Here is a 13,429-nt window from a genome sequence, read left to right as displayed (position 1 = left end):
ATCAACTAAATGCTGTTGATGAATGTGGTCCTGCACTGGGTTTGGCTCCTAGATATGCTACATCTCAACTAGTTCTCCTTCCACCGAGCCACATGCCCTTACAATCTCGTCTAGGCAAAAGCAATGCAAGAACAGACTCACTAACGATGAAGAGGATTATTATTGAGCAATTTACATTTCGGGCTGCCGGTACATCCCCGGGGCTACGGCGACAGTATCTTGCTCGATTCCCGATTTCTAGAGAGAGAAAGGGAAAGTCGACGTGCAAAATGATAGGATTGTTGCCGCACGTTAAAAAGATTGTCATCAAAGGCTGGGCATGTATCATACCAGGCGTGTGGAGTCAACGTTACAATTTGTGTCCTTTCATCAGGGTGGTCCCGTTCCATGTCGCCCGCGCATTTGCTCGTTAGTATGTAGATTGCTGTACGGATAGCGGCACCCAAGCCAGATTCCTGGTTAAAGGGACTGTCATTCTATCTTTCTTCCAACAACACTTCTTCGAGTCGGCGCCGGAAGGTGTCATATGGCTGAAAGGGAATCCTACTGCGTCGGATCGGTGGCCATTCGACGCAGTTTGCAGTATTTGGGGTGTCAAGGGCCCTGAGGATCTCGTTGGGAATCTGCATTTCGTAAAGATATATGAATTGGCTGTCAGAAGCATTTGTTACCAGGAGATGTGACTTGGTGACATGAGAATTAGCCTTCGAGTCAGCAAGACAGGCCTAAGTAGAATTCACGACTTACAGCGTAGGTATTCTGGTGCTTGGGGTGGCGCAGTCGCCGCTGCAGCTGCCCGAGAGACAAGAGGACACAGACCAGATAAGGATCACTCTTCCAATCTCTCGTAAGGAGCCGATTTTCGCCGGCTGACCTATGGACCACTGGCGTGTGTCCCAGTCGCCGAGCTCGCCGTTCCTGATCACATTCCCGGCGGTATCCTGCCCGATCGTTGTAATTGAAGTATCCAACTAAGAGGTCGGCAGGACTATGCTCTGTCTGGGTATCTTGAAGACCGCGCCAGAAAGTGGCGCATTCGAGCCGATGGACAACTCGACCGGCGAAATAGAAGTTGATTCTTCCACTGCTTAGGGAACGGGTAAGTCGAATCCACTGCGTACGTAGGGTCAGTAGTATATTGTTGCTTACGTTTTCCGTGTTTTCAAAAGGCTACCTTCATAGTCAAGGAGGTTGACCAAAGTGAACAGCTTGATAAGAACAGCACCAGATCTTGCCAGACGTGCAGCATCACTACCTGAGTCATCCTTCAATTTGGGGTCGACAGAGGATAAACTAGATGTGTGGGACTCGGCACCAGAACTGGGCAAGGAGCAAATCTCTTCGAATTGGCATCCCAGTATATCAAGGTGGCGCGACGTCCATAGCGAAGGTGGGACAAGAAGACGCTTCTGCCGCAGAAGAGCATAAAAGCCAGTCGAACGATGGCTTGTCTGCATGGTCGGGAGATAAAGGCGTTGAGAGGTTGTTGCGCAATCATGCTTCTAGGTGAACCAGCTGTGCAGCCTTGCCAAACCTCATGGAGGAATCATTCACTCGGACTGACCGCTTTGGGCTAATGTGGGCCCGACCCTGTGAATGGATTATCACACCTGCTCACGGATATATACACCGGCTTTACCCGCCAAATCCCTTTACTTCTGTATAAGCATAATGCTTTCGGCGCTCCGTAGTGACCGGCTTAGCTGGAAGATATTCTCTTCTCCAATTTGGGCAGTATCGGGGTGGGTCAAATAGCAGGGGTTGTAATTAATAGCTAGAATGATTGTAACTCGGTGATAGTAAAACATGATCGTTATGGCGTGGCGGCTGAATGCACCCACTAACTTCCTTTTATGATACAGAGGATAGCATGCTGGTTTCTATATGGCATTCATATATAGGTGACGGCTCAGACATGGGTGTGAGAGGATCAAATTAGAGCTGGGCATCAGTTCAAGCTTAGAGAAATGCTAATAGTATATTACGAGCTCATTTAGAAGAGGCAGCCTCCGTACACCACCGGCCAGCGTTGTCCTGGCGGAGGCGCATTGACTGAAGTCCAGATGTTGGAACCAGGAGCCTTCCCGGCACCGCTAGAGAGATAGGCCTACGAACAAACAGGACGAAGATGGTGGCATCCAATCGTGTTTCATCTTGATCGCTATATGTAGTCAAATGGTAAAGGGCGTGAATAATGCCAGCGAAACGCGCCAATGGGAGGAAGAGCGTAAGGGACGCGGGCATGACGATGAGCTTTGTTGTCAATTTGTTGTAGACCAGTTTCGACCGGATTCAATATTAGCATATCATTAGTATAAAATAGCAGGCATCACTCTTCATATTCTAGAGTACCAGATGAAGATACCAACAACGTCAAATCAGATTCCAGCTATCTCCGGTAACGGGTGATCTTGATACATAGGAAGCCAACTCGAACGACCGCGTATTCGTTACTCTCGAATAGTAAACACACAACTTCACTCACTACAGACTGTAAACAAAGTGAATGTTCTCGTAGTCTGTCATGTCTGACTCTGCATTTAGGCGGCCCTGATGCGCTGACTCCTGGGCAGTCATGGCCATGGCGGCAATCAGTGAAGCGCGACGTTTATTCTGCCAAAAATCTAGATGCAAATTTAGCTTTGAGTACCGGACGCAGATTTTGAGTCGATGGGTACTTACAATAGGTGCGCCACGCGATCATCAAAACTATCTCCAGGCCATACATAATAGAACATACTACAATCGCGGGAATGTATCGTGGCGCGTCCTTAGCTCGGAAGACCTGGGCACCGACGCAGTTCCCTACACAATAGGCAATAAATAGCACAGTCCCTGTAACCGACTTCTTCGTTCGACCTGCCACGTTAGATGGCAAGAGAGTCCAGATCAAAGGACCGGCCAGATTGCCCACACTGGTCATGAAGTACACGCCCCAGCGCGCCCACAGCAGGCTCGAGGAGTGAGGGAGCAGAGCCAGGGCGAGCATACCGCAGAAGGCAGGGATCACCGAAACTATCATGATATAGACTGCCACCCCTGGATTAGTGCCTCGGCAAGTTAAGGATGACAGGGACAACGCACAGCGGGAATCCCGTTTTTTCAATGTTATATAACCAGCGATCAAAAACCACGCGATCGATAGCAGCTGTTGCGGAATCTTACCCTTAACGATGGTCTCCAGGGCCGTAAAACCAAAGGAGACATACACGAGGTTTCCAAAAGCAGTTGTGCCTCCATTGGGAATGGAATTGACAATGACGAGGAAGAAGAAGAAGTAGGTCTGAGGGTCGCGGAACGTGATGGCCACCTGCTTCCAATCCAGAGTGCGCTTCTGGGCATCTGAGCCAGTCTGACTGGCCACCACCCGCGCCGCAGCCATGCGCTTTTCCTCAGGGGACAGCCAGCGTACCTCGCGTGGTGTACCTAGGAGAAAATAGGCGATGCCGCTAAGTACAATCGTCAACGCCCCTAGAAAGAAGGAGATGCCCTTCCAGGGAGCCATTCCATTTGGGTGTGTCTCAGCGCGGCGGCCAATACCGTAGTTAACCAAGCTAGTCAGTACGTCCATCCCAGCGTTAGCGCTGCCCCAGATGACCGAGCGCATTGCATGTTCTTCCTTGGTATACCATGTGGCTGTGATCAGCAGAAGGGCTGGGTAGGTGGTGCATTCAGTGACACCTTCAAGGAATCGCAACACTGCTAGACCCGCAAAGTTGGTGGCGAAGGCGATGCACAACACGATGACGCCTTCGAGCTATCATCAGTGGATAGCTCTCTCAACATATTATGTGGACAGACTCACCCCACATGAACATAGACACGGCCACGGTCGGGCCAACACTGACACGCTGCAATATATAATTACCGGGGGCCTCGCTGACCAGGAAAGCCAAGTAGAAGATCGAGGTCAGCCAGGAGTATTGTTGACCCACCAGATGGGTGTCTTGCTCGAGGCCAAATGTGGCCTGGGTCGAGATTGATGCCTTGTCAGCGTACTGCGTGCCAGAAATAATCCACATCAACGGGAGGATGATCCAGTCCACCTTGCGCACGAGCCGGCGGTACTGGTCCGGTGTATATTCGGCTTCACTAGCGTGGACCAGGTCGACAACCATGCCGGGATGCTTGTCATCCCCAAGCGGCGGAGGATCCGGCGACCTCTCTGCCAACGCAATGTCTACTTTTCCAGATGCCATGAAGGTTTAAGTTGCTGAAACTTCCTCTCATGATTTCGTTGTCCAGTCGGTTGCAAGCAGCCAGTATTTATCGGGTGCGTCTATCTTTGGCCCTGACATGCCCTGCTTGCCTGTCCGCCACTTCGGATCTCGGGCCGCGCATGATAAGAAAAGAGAGGAGCGTCGTCAATCTCGACGATCCTCTTCATTATGTGCGACTTAATTTTCATACAAATTCTACTTCATATTGCTCCCTTCTTTCATCTGTGCATTATCGTCTTATCTTCCTCCACCACAGATACAATGACCCAATCCCAATCCACCAACGAACTCCCCACGGCGGTTGACTTCAGCCACCATATCAACTCCCGCTCCCGGGCGCGTCATCCCAGCCCCCTCAAGGACATTATTCGTTTTATGGCCGTTGAGGACATGGTCAGCCTGGCAGGAGGTATGTTACAGGTCAAGCTATGTCTTTTTATCGTTCTGTCTCGATTAGATGCCCCCATGTTCTCGATTTTGTTTCCCCTTGTGACACATTTGCTGCTGCTATGACCCGTTTGCCCTCCCTATTCGATCTTTTGTCTTATGACCGTTCTCTTGTCCATACTACATTGGTCAATATTCCAATATCTGGGCCACCAGGATGCCAACTACATAAACTCGGTGAACTGAGTAGTTTTGGTTGTACGCTGCTGGAGTGAATGGCATCAGCTGAACACATATACGCCTTCTGACACATGTTTACAGGCCTTCCACATCCTTCCTTCTTCCCATTCCACACAGTCACTGTAACCGCATCAGCTCCGACAGCCGAGAACAGCCTCTGCTCCCTCGAATTACCCCTTGAGGGTTTCTTGCAATATGGGTCGGGATCAGGCAATGCCGAACTACGTGCCTGGTGCCGCGAGTTTACCCAACGGGTGCATCGACCGGCATACGCAGACTGGGAAGTGCTGCTGCATCCCGGAAACACCAACGCATGGGGTAAAGTGGTTGGCCTGTTATGTGAGCCAGATGACTACATCCTGTGTGAGAGTTACACCTACCCTTCCGCGCAGGCCTTTTGGATCCCCCTGGGTAACAAGGCGGCCCCAGTTCCATCGGACGCGGAAGGCATGCGTGCTGATGCTCTCGCTCAAACATTGCGCGAATGGGATGATTCCCACCCTGGCGCCCGGCAGCCGCGCGTGCTGTACCTTGTCAGTGTCGGCTCCAACCCATCGGGCGTTACGATGAGCACAAAACGTCGACAAGATATTTACGATGTGTGTGTTGAGCACGGTACGGCTGACCACGTACACTACTGGCTCTGCACGGTGGGCTGATAATTGAGCAGATGTCATCATTGTCGAGGACGACCCATACTTTTTCCTGCAGTATCCGGAATACAATGCTAGTCAGGTCGCCATGGACGACCCTGAACTCGTCGGAAACGATGAGTTCTTGAGGTCCTTGACACCGTCAATGCTCCAAATCGACCACCAGGGCCGTGTCATCCGGTTGGAGTCCTTTAGTAAGACACTGGCACCGGGTCTGCGGCTCGGCTACTTTGTCGCTAATTCGGTGTTCACGGAGCGACTGCTTCGTGCGACCGAAGTCGAGACCCAGGATCCATCCGGCCTCTCACAGGCGCTTACCCTCCGCTTGATGCAAAGCTGGGGTATCGGCGGCTATCTTGGATGGCTGCAGGGGCTAAGTGTGGAGTACCGTTGCCGACGTGACTGGATGATTGACGCCTTTTCGCAGCATTTCCGCCTTGAGAACGCGGCGGAGGATAGCAGAGCCCTGGTGGCCCACCTCAGTGACATTCCTATTTTCTCCTTCGTACCACCGACCGGTGGTATGTTCATCTGGGCCTGCTTTTATCTGTCGCAGAACTCTGCCTTTAAGCAGCTACGGCACGATGAGAACGTGGTTGATCCGGAGCAGACTGTGGCCGACCAGCTTTGGCGGCAGTTCGCCGAGGCCAAAGTAAGTAAAGTACAGGTTGTTTTGTAGACAATCTAGAGGACGTATTGACAATCACTTCCAGGTCCTCCTGACCCCGGGGTCTTATTACCACCCCTGGGAGGGGCCGGACAAAATTACAACCCACGCGCGCGGAGCCACACCCTCGACGACCAACTTTCGGTTTTCCTTCTCCATGACGACGGTATGAGACCCTGTCAAGACTATCTGATTGAATGAGCTAACAGCGGTACAGAAGGAAGAGATGGAGCGTGGTATTGCGCGAATGGCTCGAGTGATACGGGCGTCGTGGAAGCTTGACCAGTTAGTAGGTTAAATCCGTCTTAATAGAAAAGACCATATATAGTCCCTGCATCAATACCTAGTCCAGTTTGTATAATAATTACATACCATGAAAATGAAGTGTTACATTCATACGCCCCTGGTCGCACAACTCATAGGTTTCACCCATGTAAGATCCAGGGTAGGAAGCAAGTTTCGCGGTCGGCGACTGCTTGCACTGCAAACCTAGCATGTCCACGCAGCATATCCACTCTTGCTTATCGGCTGCACTAACTGTTTATCAACATAATACCAATCTAACAGACTGCGGATGAGATCCGAACCAAGAGTGGGGTCTTTCTCTCTTGCTCCTGACTTAACACATAGCAGGCTACGCAAAGAAGACCGCAGTGGCCGCTATCTAGCTTGTGGCGTAACGCGGAAGATGTCATCGGGTCACAGACCTTACGCGCTAAGGATATCCTACGGTATCTACCTGCTGAGATCACCATCATCGTCTGCTTCGGGCTCCTGTGTTGTCACTCTCGGGTTTGTATCATGGTACGACCGTTGTTAGCATACCCTCATGACCGCTAACCGGGCCCGGCCAGGCTACCAAGCTTTGAAAACCCCTTGCTTCATCTATTTGTACTAAGCGGCGGAACCTAATGACCAAAACAGCCTTGTTCAGCGTAGCCCATCACTATGTTTACTCAAAAATTGGCAACCGTGTCGCATTCGCGCATATTTGTTGCGAAGGTACATGCGGGTATTGCACACCACTGCTAAAGCCCATTGAAAACCATGTCCGCAGTAGATGGTGAAAAGGGCTCCCACAGCCCATCCAGAACGGGCAAAGATGGAAGATGAGCGCTCGCGTCTGCCCGGGGATGTTGCAAGAGCCGCTCCAGGATTGCCCTGCCACGACTCGCGCAGGGCCACACGCACTCCAGCTCGATCAAGGATTGTAACGCCTGATAGACGTCACTGAGGCCCGCGGCCGGCTGATCGCTCTGTGGGTTCTCCATGGTCCATAGCAGAATACCAGAGATAGTAAGATACTGCACGCAGAAGGCGAGGTGATGGGATGGAGGCACCCGCTCGCGGATTAGCTCTGCAGCCTGGATGCAGCTCCGCGCCGCGCTGATGCACTCGCTACTCGGATCGGTGAGGGTGGACAGAGTTTGACCGACAAGAGGCCTAGCCGGTAACATGTTTAGTCATCTCTGAACATTGTATCGGGGCTCGGACGTTGACTGAATGAAGAAACATACCGATACAAATTCATGATGATAGCTGAGTGAAGGATAAAAACGATAAAGCACATGGTGAGACTGGGTCCCGTCTGGATCCGGTTGGCGGAAAATCGGATCTCATCCGGCAGCTGCTGTAACCAATGCTCCAATTCATGAACCAGCCGGTCGACGGCCGGTCGCAGATGTTGCCAGCGCGCTGTCCATGTCTCTCTTCGCACTGGCGGCGAGCCGTGTAGGCGATGCACTTTGGCAGCTATCCGACACAGGCGAGTGAAGGCGACGAACCCAGCCATGGGCGAGCTGTCTCCGTCGGCCGAGGGCAGCTCGCAGCAGCAATCTTCCAAGTTGGCGGCCATGGGACGACCGAGGCAGATGGAAGTAAGGCTGTATGCACGGTCAGAATCAATTCTATCTTTTTTCTCCTAGTTCCTTATGTATTCCACTATGCCCTTACGCCTTTTGTTGAAGCAGGGAAATTGAAATTTGGGGGAACTACCAGTCGAGTGTAAACAAGCCCCACCATACCCTTTGGGCGACTTGCGCGTCGGCATCGTGGTCGCTAGTGGAAACATGGGCATCCTTCTGCAGTTCTACCGTTAATCTGACAAGCACGAGTTCAGTAGTGACAGTGCACAGGGTGTTGGTGACATACCAGGCTGGCGATATGGAGGCCCAAATCTTGGGCGATGCGGACTGCCTGACCCACCAGACGCCAGCTCTGGGCCACGGTATTCCAGCCGGCAGAGCACACGGCCAGCAGGCCCAGACACTGGGCTTGCTCCAGAAACACTTCACCGCTGGAGGCCCAGAAAAGCAGAAGAGCCTTTTGGTAGTAGTCAATGCCTACCAAGCTCGCAGCTCCGGGTTCGCGTGGCAGTAGCCCGGAGGCGCAGGCGCAAACAGCAAAGAAGACGGAGAGGAAACCGCGTTCTACAGGACTTCCCGCAGTCATGGCGCGATACTGGAAAACGAATCGGGTCTGGTCTAGGATAGGAAATGTATAGTGTAACTGGTCAAAGTAAATTCCGACAAGGAGATCTGCTACATACTGGGGTGGACGGGCCAGTTCGTTCGCCGATGGCAGATAGGGGAGCTCGGGCCAGACCTGTCCATGCTGGAAGAAGGGCATTTCAATTGAGGCCTGGGGGATCGAAGCTTGAGCTGAATTGGGCGAGCGATCTGGAGACGGTGACAACCCCTGCACTGCCTCAATAACCAGATTATTGGCTGCACCGCCAAGGTATCTGGAAGGAATTCATCAGCGATATAACTCATGCTGTGATACTTGCTATTCATAAACAGACCGCAAACGCCCATAGGAGTCAGGTACCATATGCCCGACACGATCCCGCGATTTGTAAGATGTGGGAGTTGGCGGGGCATCTAGGTGATCGGTGCCAGGAATATCATCCTCCGTCTCCATGTCCTCTTCTGTTGGGAGCGATCTGGTCCTTGATTCTGACCGTGAGTCACAGTTCGAGCCCGGGTTAAGTGGTAATCCCGTTCGGTTGGTGGTGTCGCGAATAGCGAGGATACATTCCGATAGCGTCTGGGTGAGGCCCTCAAGCCGCAGTCCCAACGCCTCAATATTCCGGTAATGCTTGTCCAAAGAGCTGGCATCGCGTCGGCTGGCCGCCGCATTATCGTTACTATCGGGATACTCGCATTTCTGGTTGCGCGACTGGCAACCATGGCATGGCTCCTCCCCGTCACATTTTACCTGCGAATGGGTCGAGATTAGCAGAATCCCCGGAGCAGGGAAGAAGAAAAATCAAAGAGGTTAGTACTGGGACACTACCTTCTTCCGCCGGCAAGCAAGACACGCCTTCCAGACACGTCGGTCGGACTTTCTCTGCATTGGCGAAGCCATCACGAATCCACGTTGAGACACAAGGGGGTGCGCAGCAGTTTCATCGCGGGGAAAGTAACTTTGCGGGGAGAAGAGGGGAAGCAAATCCCAAGCTAAAATCGTTATCAGACTTTGGTTATCGGGGCAGTTCCTTATCACGGAGTTTATCATACATGATCAGTGCATTGACTCGTAACGAGTTACTTAGTTCAGTTGTCTGCTATCTATCAGTTCTCACGCTGATAAATGTCATTCGGTCGCACTCGGCCAAACACAACATATTCATCCGGCCTCCTCGTGAACTTGCCCGTAATTTCACATCAGCGACGATTCTATACGCATGACGAGACACAGGGTAATAATCGCTTATAATTAGCTCTCATATCAGATATTGAAGATAGCTTCGTGGGACTAGACTACAATACAACAGAGCTTGACGGGTTCAGCATCTGAAACCGGACCTCGGGCCGTGATCCGACCCTATTTGCCATTTATATGCAACAATCATCTGAACAAGCCGCAGTATTGATCAGCACTACTACCACTACTCGCAACCAACCGCTACAGATACCACTTCAGAAAGGGCAGACCCATTTCTTTACTACCATGGTCACTTCTATTGCTTCTCCAGTTGTGTCCGCAACTGGAAAGACGCGATTGCAGGCCTCACTAGAGCGTGCGACCGCGCGGCAAGGGCCGTCCATCGGACAGTGGCTGGAATTTCCGGGCTACTCATTAGCACGCACCGTAGCACCTCTAGGGGCAGATGTACGTGCAGTTTGTCTCACATTCTACTCTCATCCTCAGTACTGATACTGAATTAGTGGGTATTGATCGACTGTGAGCATGGGGACATCGATGACAAGGCCATGTACCTGCAAGTCGGAGCCGTCTCCTCAGCTGGGGTGTCGCCCATCGTGCGCATTCCCGCCTCGGAGCCCTGGATGATGAAGCGCGCCTTGGACTGCGGCGCCCACGCAATAATGGTGCCCATGTGTGAGACCAAGGTCCGTCAAATGCCCGTCCCTCATGGCTGCCATTCCTTCCTCATCTAAACATCCTGCCAGGAACAAGCCGAGGCTATTGTACGAGGGTGTAAATACCCCTCTTCGCAGTGGCCCCAGGGGTTGCGGGGTGCAGGTGCCATGTTTGCTCCGGCTGCCTTCAATCAGAGCGGGCGAGAGTACCTGACTCACGCCAACGACAACGTGGTCATTATCGTGCAGATTGAATCGCGTATGGCAGTCGAGAATTGTGCTGCCATTGCAGCAGTTCCAGGCATTGACATGCTCTTTATTGGGCCCAATGACCTGGCCTCATCCTTGGGGTACTTTGCCTTGGATCACGCCCAGATTCCTGAGGTCCAGGGGGCTACCAATCGCGTTCTGAAAGCCTCCAAAGATGCTGGAAAATATGCTGGTCACTTTGCCCTTTCGGCAGATGTGGCCGCGGCCAAATATCACCAGGGTTTTGATTTTGTCAACTCTGGAGCGGACATTGTCGCCTTGACTTCCTGGATGTCAGCAGAACTAACCAGGTTGCGCCGACTCACAGAACTTAGCGCTGCAAAACCGAGTCTTCAGTAAAGATGGAGTACTTTGGTGCTCTTTGAACGGAATTGACAACCTTAATCATAGCGACTGATCCAGCACAGGATAGAATGTCTCTCTCTTGTTTCTTCCATTGGTCTTTCTAAAGTTGGACGGAAAAGGAACAGCTATAAATTTATTTCCGTGTTTTGGTGGCCCAACGTCACTTGATACGCATATTATTATTGCTAGGTTCATGACATCCTCTCTAACCGGAAGTCCTTGTGCCACCCAGGTCCACGAGGAGCGGAGAATACATCGACGATACCACCCAAAGCCATGCAATGCGATACCTCAGCTCACCACAGATAGTGCGGACTCCGGTGAGTAAACCAGTCATTGTCTCGGAGCTGTTATATAGCTAATGCTGGAACACAGCTGCACTTGCATTTGGGAGTACAGCATTGAACACAGGGATTCGCATAATGTATGCCGGTCATCCTGCCCATACCTCTACTCAGCTGTATTGCGCACCTCCCGAACTGTCATATCCTTGAAACCAAAATCCTCAACCGTGACGTAATCGGCTGCCTGAGGCCCCAGATGAAGAATTCTTCCGAATAATTTAATGATGTAAAAGAAGGCCCTCGTATAGGAGAGTGCCAGAATGAGGCTTCTCATGGTCCAGATGCCCCAAGCGGTTTCGGGATTAATAAGATGTGGCATACCAGGTGCCAATTGCTGTGCCTCCTCGACAATAGGTCGCATTTGCTCATCGTACTGTGCCAAGGCACATGAAAGGTCTAGGCTCTCTCCCTTGATGTAGGGTTGGAGGTAACCCGCTAGTTTATATGCTGCGCTAAAAGCCAACGTTGTGCCCAGACCCGAAATGGGTGATGCACAATACCTTTCTATGTCTTAGTCGGGAGCATTTTAGGAATACCAGCCCACAACAGCTATGATAGTGTAAGGGTCGTCAACTTACCCAGCGTCCCCCAGAAGCACTACCCTTCCTTTACTCCAGCTGTCCATCTTCACCTGCGATACCGCATCGTAGTAGAAATCATCAGTTGCCATCATTTCCCGAATGATTCTGTCACACTCCCACCCGGCGCCGTGAAAGTATTCCTCCAAGAGTGCCTTTTGCTCCTGAATGCCGCCACTCCTCTTCGTCGCCACATCGACGAATCTTGGATCCTTATCATTGACCACATACATGAGGATGGTGGACCTCATGCCGAGACCGTCTGGTCGTAACATAATGCCTCGTCGCCCAGGGGCATGGAACCACCGCCTCCAGTTGTCATCGTGTTCCTCTCGCGGAATGCTGAAGAAGCCCGCGAACATACCCAACCGCTTCAGTCGGATGCTTTCCCCTTCTTCACCCCAAACCATCTTCCGCGTCCTGCTCTGCATGCCATCTGCTCCCACCAAGAGATCGAAGCTTCTTGTTTTCTGGCTCCTAGCAAAGCGCACATGCACCTGGCTTCCGTGCTGCTGGATCTCCTCCAGAAAATCACCAAAAATGTACTCGATCCCAGCGGCGCCATCGCGTTGTGCTTCCGCGCTAATACGCTGGCTATTCTTCCAGCATAGCTCAGCCAGCTTACCCCTGAGAATCTCTATGTCGCTTGTTCCTGTCTGTATAGTACCGGTTCTATCTGCTGGATTCTCCGTCCAAATTCGATTACTCTCATCCACCATGCGGACCCCCTCCTCCCCCGTGGTTGAAGCTCTGATTTGGGCCTCCAATCCGAGCTTGCGGATGATGGTCACGCCTGCGCCACGAATATCAATGTTCTGGCCGCGCAAATGAGCCTTCTGGTTAGACTCGCGCTCCAGAATGGTTATTCGAGGCTTTTGGGCTGCGGGGATGTCGGCGAGCAGCAGAAAGGACGCTAATGTGGGTCCTGCGATGCCACAGCCGACTATCAGGATGCTCAGAGATGCCATGTCGGTGATGGAAAGTATAGATAGCTATTGTACTTAGAGAAGGATCAGATAGCCAAGACCAACAGAGTCTTGGATGCCGGGAGAGTGCGAGCCTTCAGCCACGTGATATCAGCATGGCTGCATGTTTAGCGCCGTGCGAATTGTCGGTCAGGCCATGAATCCCTGTCCCTTGCGGATGATTGGTGGAGTAGCTGAGAACTCTCTTCCTTTCGGTGACACTCCTTTCTGAAAATGGTCTGACCCGTTAGTCTCGTTCTAGTGTAAGGATAATACAACATCGTTTAGTGTGGCCCGTTCACAACAGTCACCCTGATCCGTTCGGTTATCATCGGATCCCCATTCTAACTATCGCCGATACAAGCAACCTGGAGCATTTATTTCCTGGTCATCCTATAGTGTGCACTAGCTCCTATGTGGAAAATTGGGCGACGC

The 13,429-nt window shown here is 51.9% G+C and overlaps 6 protein-coding genes across 6 annotated transcripts; 2 read left to right on the top strand and 4 right to left on the bottom strand.

The window, feature by feature from the left end:
- Positions 1-476: 476 nt before the first annotated feature.
- On the bottom strand, positions 477-1,457 carry BO79DRAFT_257893 (uncharacterized protein; the record flags this gene model as incomplete). Its single annotated transcript, XM_025686265.1, has 3 exons — positions 477-683; positions 748-1,084; positions 1,150-1,457. The coding sequence occupies 3 exons, from the start codon at positions 1,455-1,457 to the stop codon at positions 477-479; spliced, it is 852 nt and encodes a 283-aa protein (XP_025536580.1).
- Positions 1,458-2,484: 1,027 nt separating this feature from the next.
- BO79DRAFT_271927 (major facilitator superfamily transporter) lies at positions 2,485-4,199 on the bottom strand (the record flags this gene model as incomplete). The annotated part of the gene is made up of 3 exons (XM_025687389.1): positions 2,485-2,624; positions 2,683-3,750; positions 3,806-4,199. 3 exons carry the CDS (start codon positions 4,197-4,199, stop codon positions 2,485-2,487), a joined length of 1,602 nt encoding a protein of 533 aa, XP_025536579.1.
- A 282-nt stretch (positions 4,200-4,481) lies between these two features.
- On the top strand, positions 4,482-6,465 carry BO79DRAFT_271923 (aminotransferase-like domain-containing protein; the record flags this gene model as incomplete). The annotated part of the gene is made up of 5 exons (XM_025687388.1): positions 4,482-4,629; positions 4,929-5,462; positions 5,518-6,152; positions 6,214-6,333; positions 6,385-6,465. The coding sequence occupies 5 exons, from the start codon at positions 4,482-4,484 to the stop codon at positions 6,463-6,465; spliced, it is 1,518 nt and encodes a 505-aa protein (XP_025536578.1).
- A 730-nt stretch (positions 6,466-7,195) lies between these two features.
- Positions 7,196-9,524, bottom strand: BO79DRAFT_231105 (Zn(II)2Cys6 transcription factor; the record flags this gene model as incomplete). Its single annotated transcript, XM_025684134.1, has 6 exons — positions 7,196-7,610; positions 7,685-8,050; positions 8,163-8,248; positions 8,319-8,910; positions 8,971-9,386; positions 9,465-9,524. The coding sequence occupies 6 exons, from the start codon at positions 9,522-9,524 to the stop codon at positions 7,196-7,198; spliced, it is 1,935 nt and encodes a 644-aa protein (XP_025536577.1).
- Positions 9,525-10,121: 597 nt separating this feature from the next.
- On the top strand, positions 10,122-11,152 carry BO79DRAFT_271908 (HpcH/HpaI aldolase family protein; the record flags this gene model as incomplete). Its single annotated transcript, XM_025687386.1, has 3 exons — positions 10,122-10,283; positions 10,340-10,522; positions 10,583-11,152. The coding sequence occupies 3 exons, from the start codon at positions 10,122-10,124 to the stop codon at positions 11,099-11,101; spliced, it is 864 nt and encodes a 287-aa protein (XP_025536576.1). The 3' UTR covers positions 11,102-11,152.
- A 245-nt stretch (positions 11,153-11,397) lies between these two features.
- Positions 11,398-12,997, bottom strand: BO79DRAFT_239606 (oxidoreductase; the record flags this gene model as incomplete). Its single annotated transcript, XM_025684935.1, has 2 exons — positions 11,398-11,951; positions 12,030-12,997. 2 exons carry the CDS (start codon positions 12,995-12,997, stop codon positions 11,558-11,560), a joined length of 1,362 nt encoding a protein of 453 aa, XP_025536575.1. The 3' UTR covers positions 11,398-11,557.
- Between the last annotated feature and the right edge of the window lie 432 nt (positions 12,998-13,429).

Source organism: Aspergillus costaricaensis (assembly GCF_003184835.1).
Source record: "Aspergillus costaricaensis CBS 115574 unplaced genomic scaffold BO79scaffold_29, whole genome shotgun sequence".
Classification (NCBI taxonomy): domain Eukaryota; kingdom Fungi; phylum Ascomycota; class Eurotiomycetes; order Eurotiales; family Aspergillaceae; genus Aspergillus; species Aspergillus costaricensis.
Note: the sequence above shows the minus strand (reverse complement) of the source record. Positions and strands in the feature narration are given on the sequence as shown.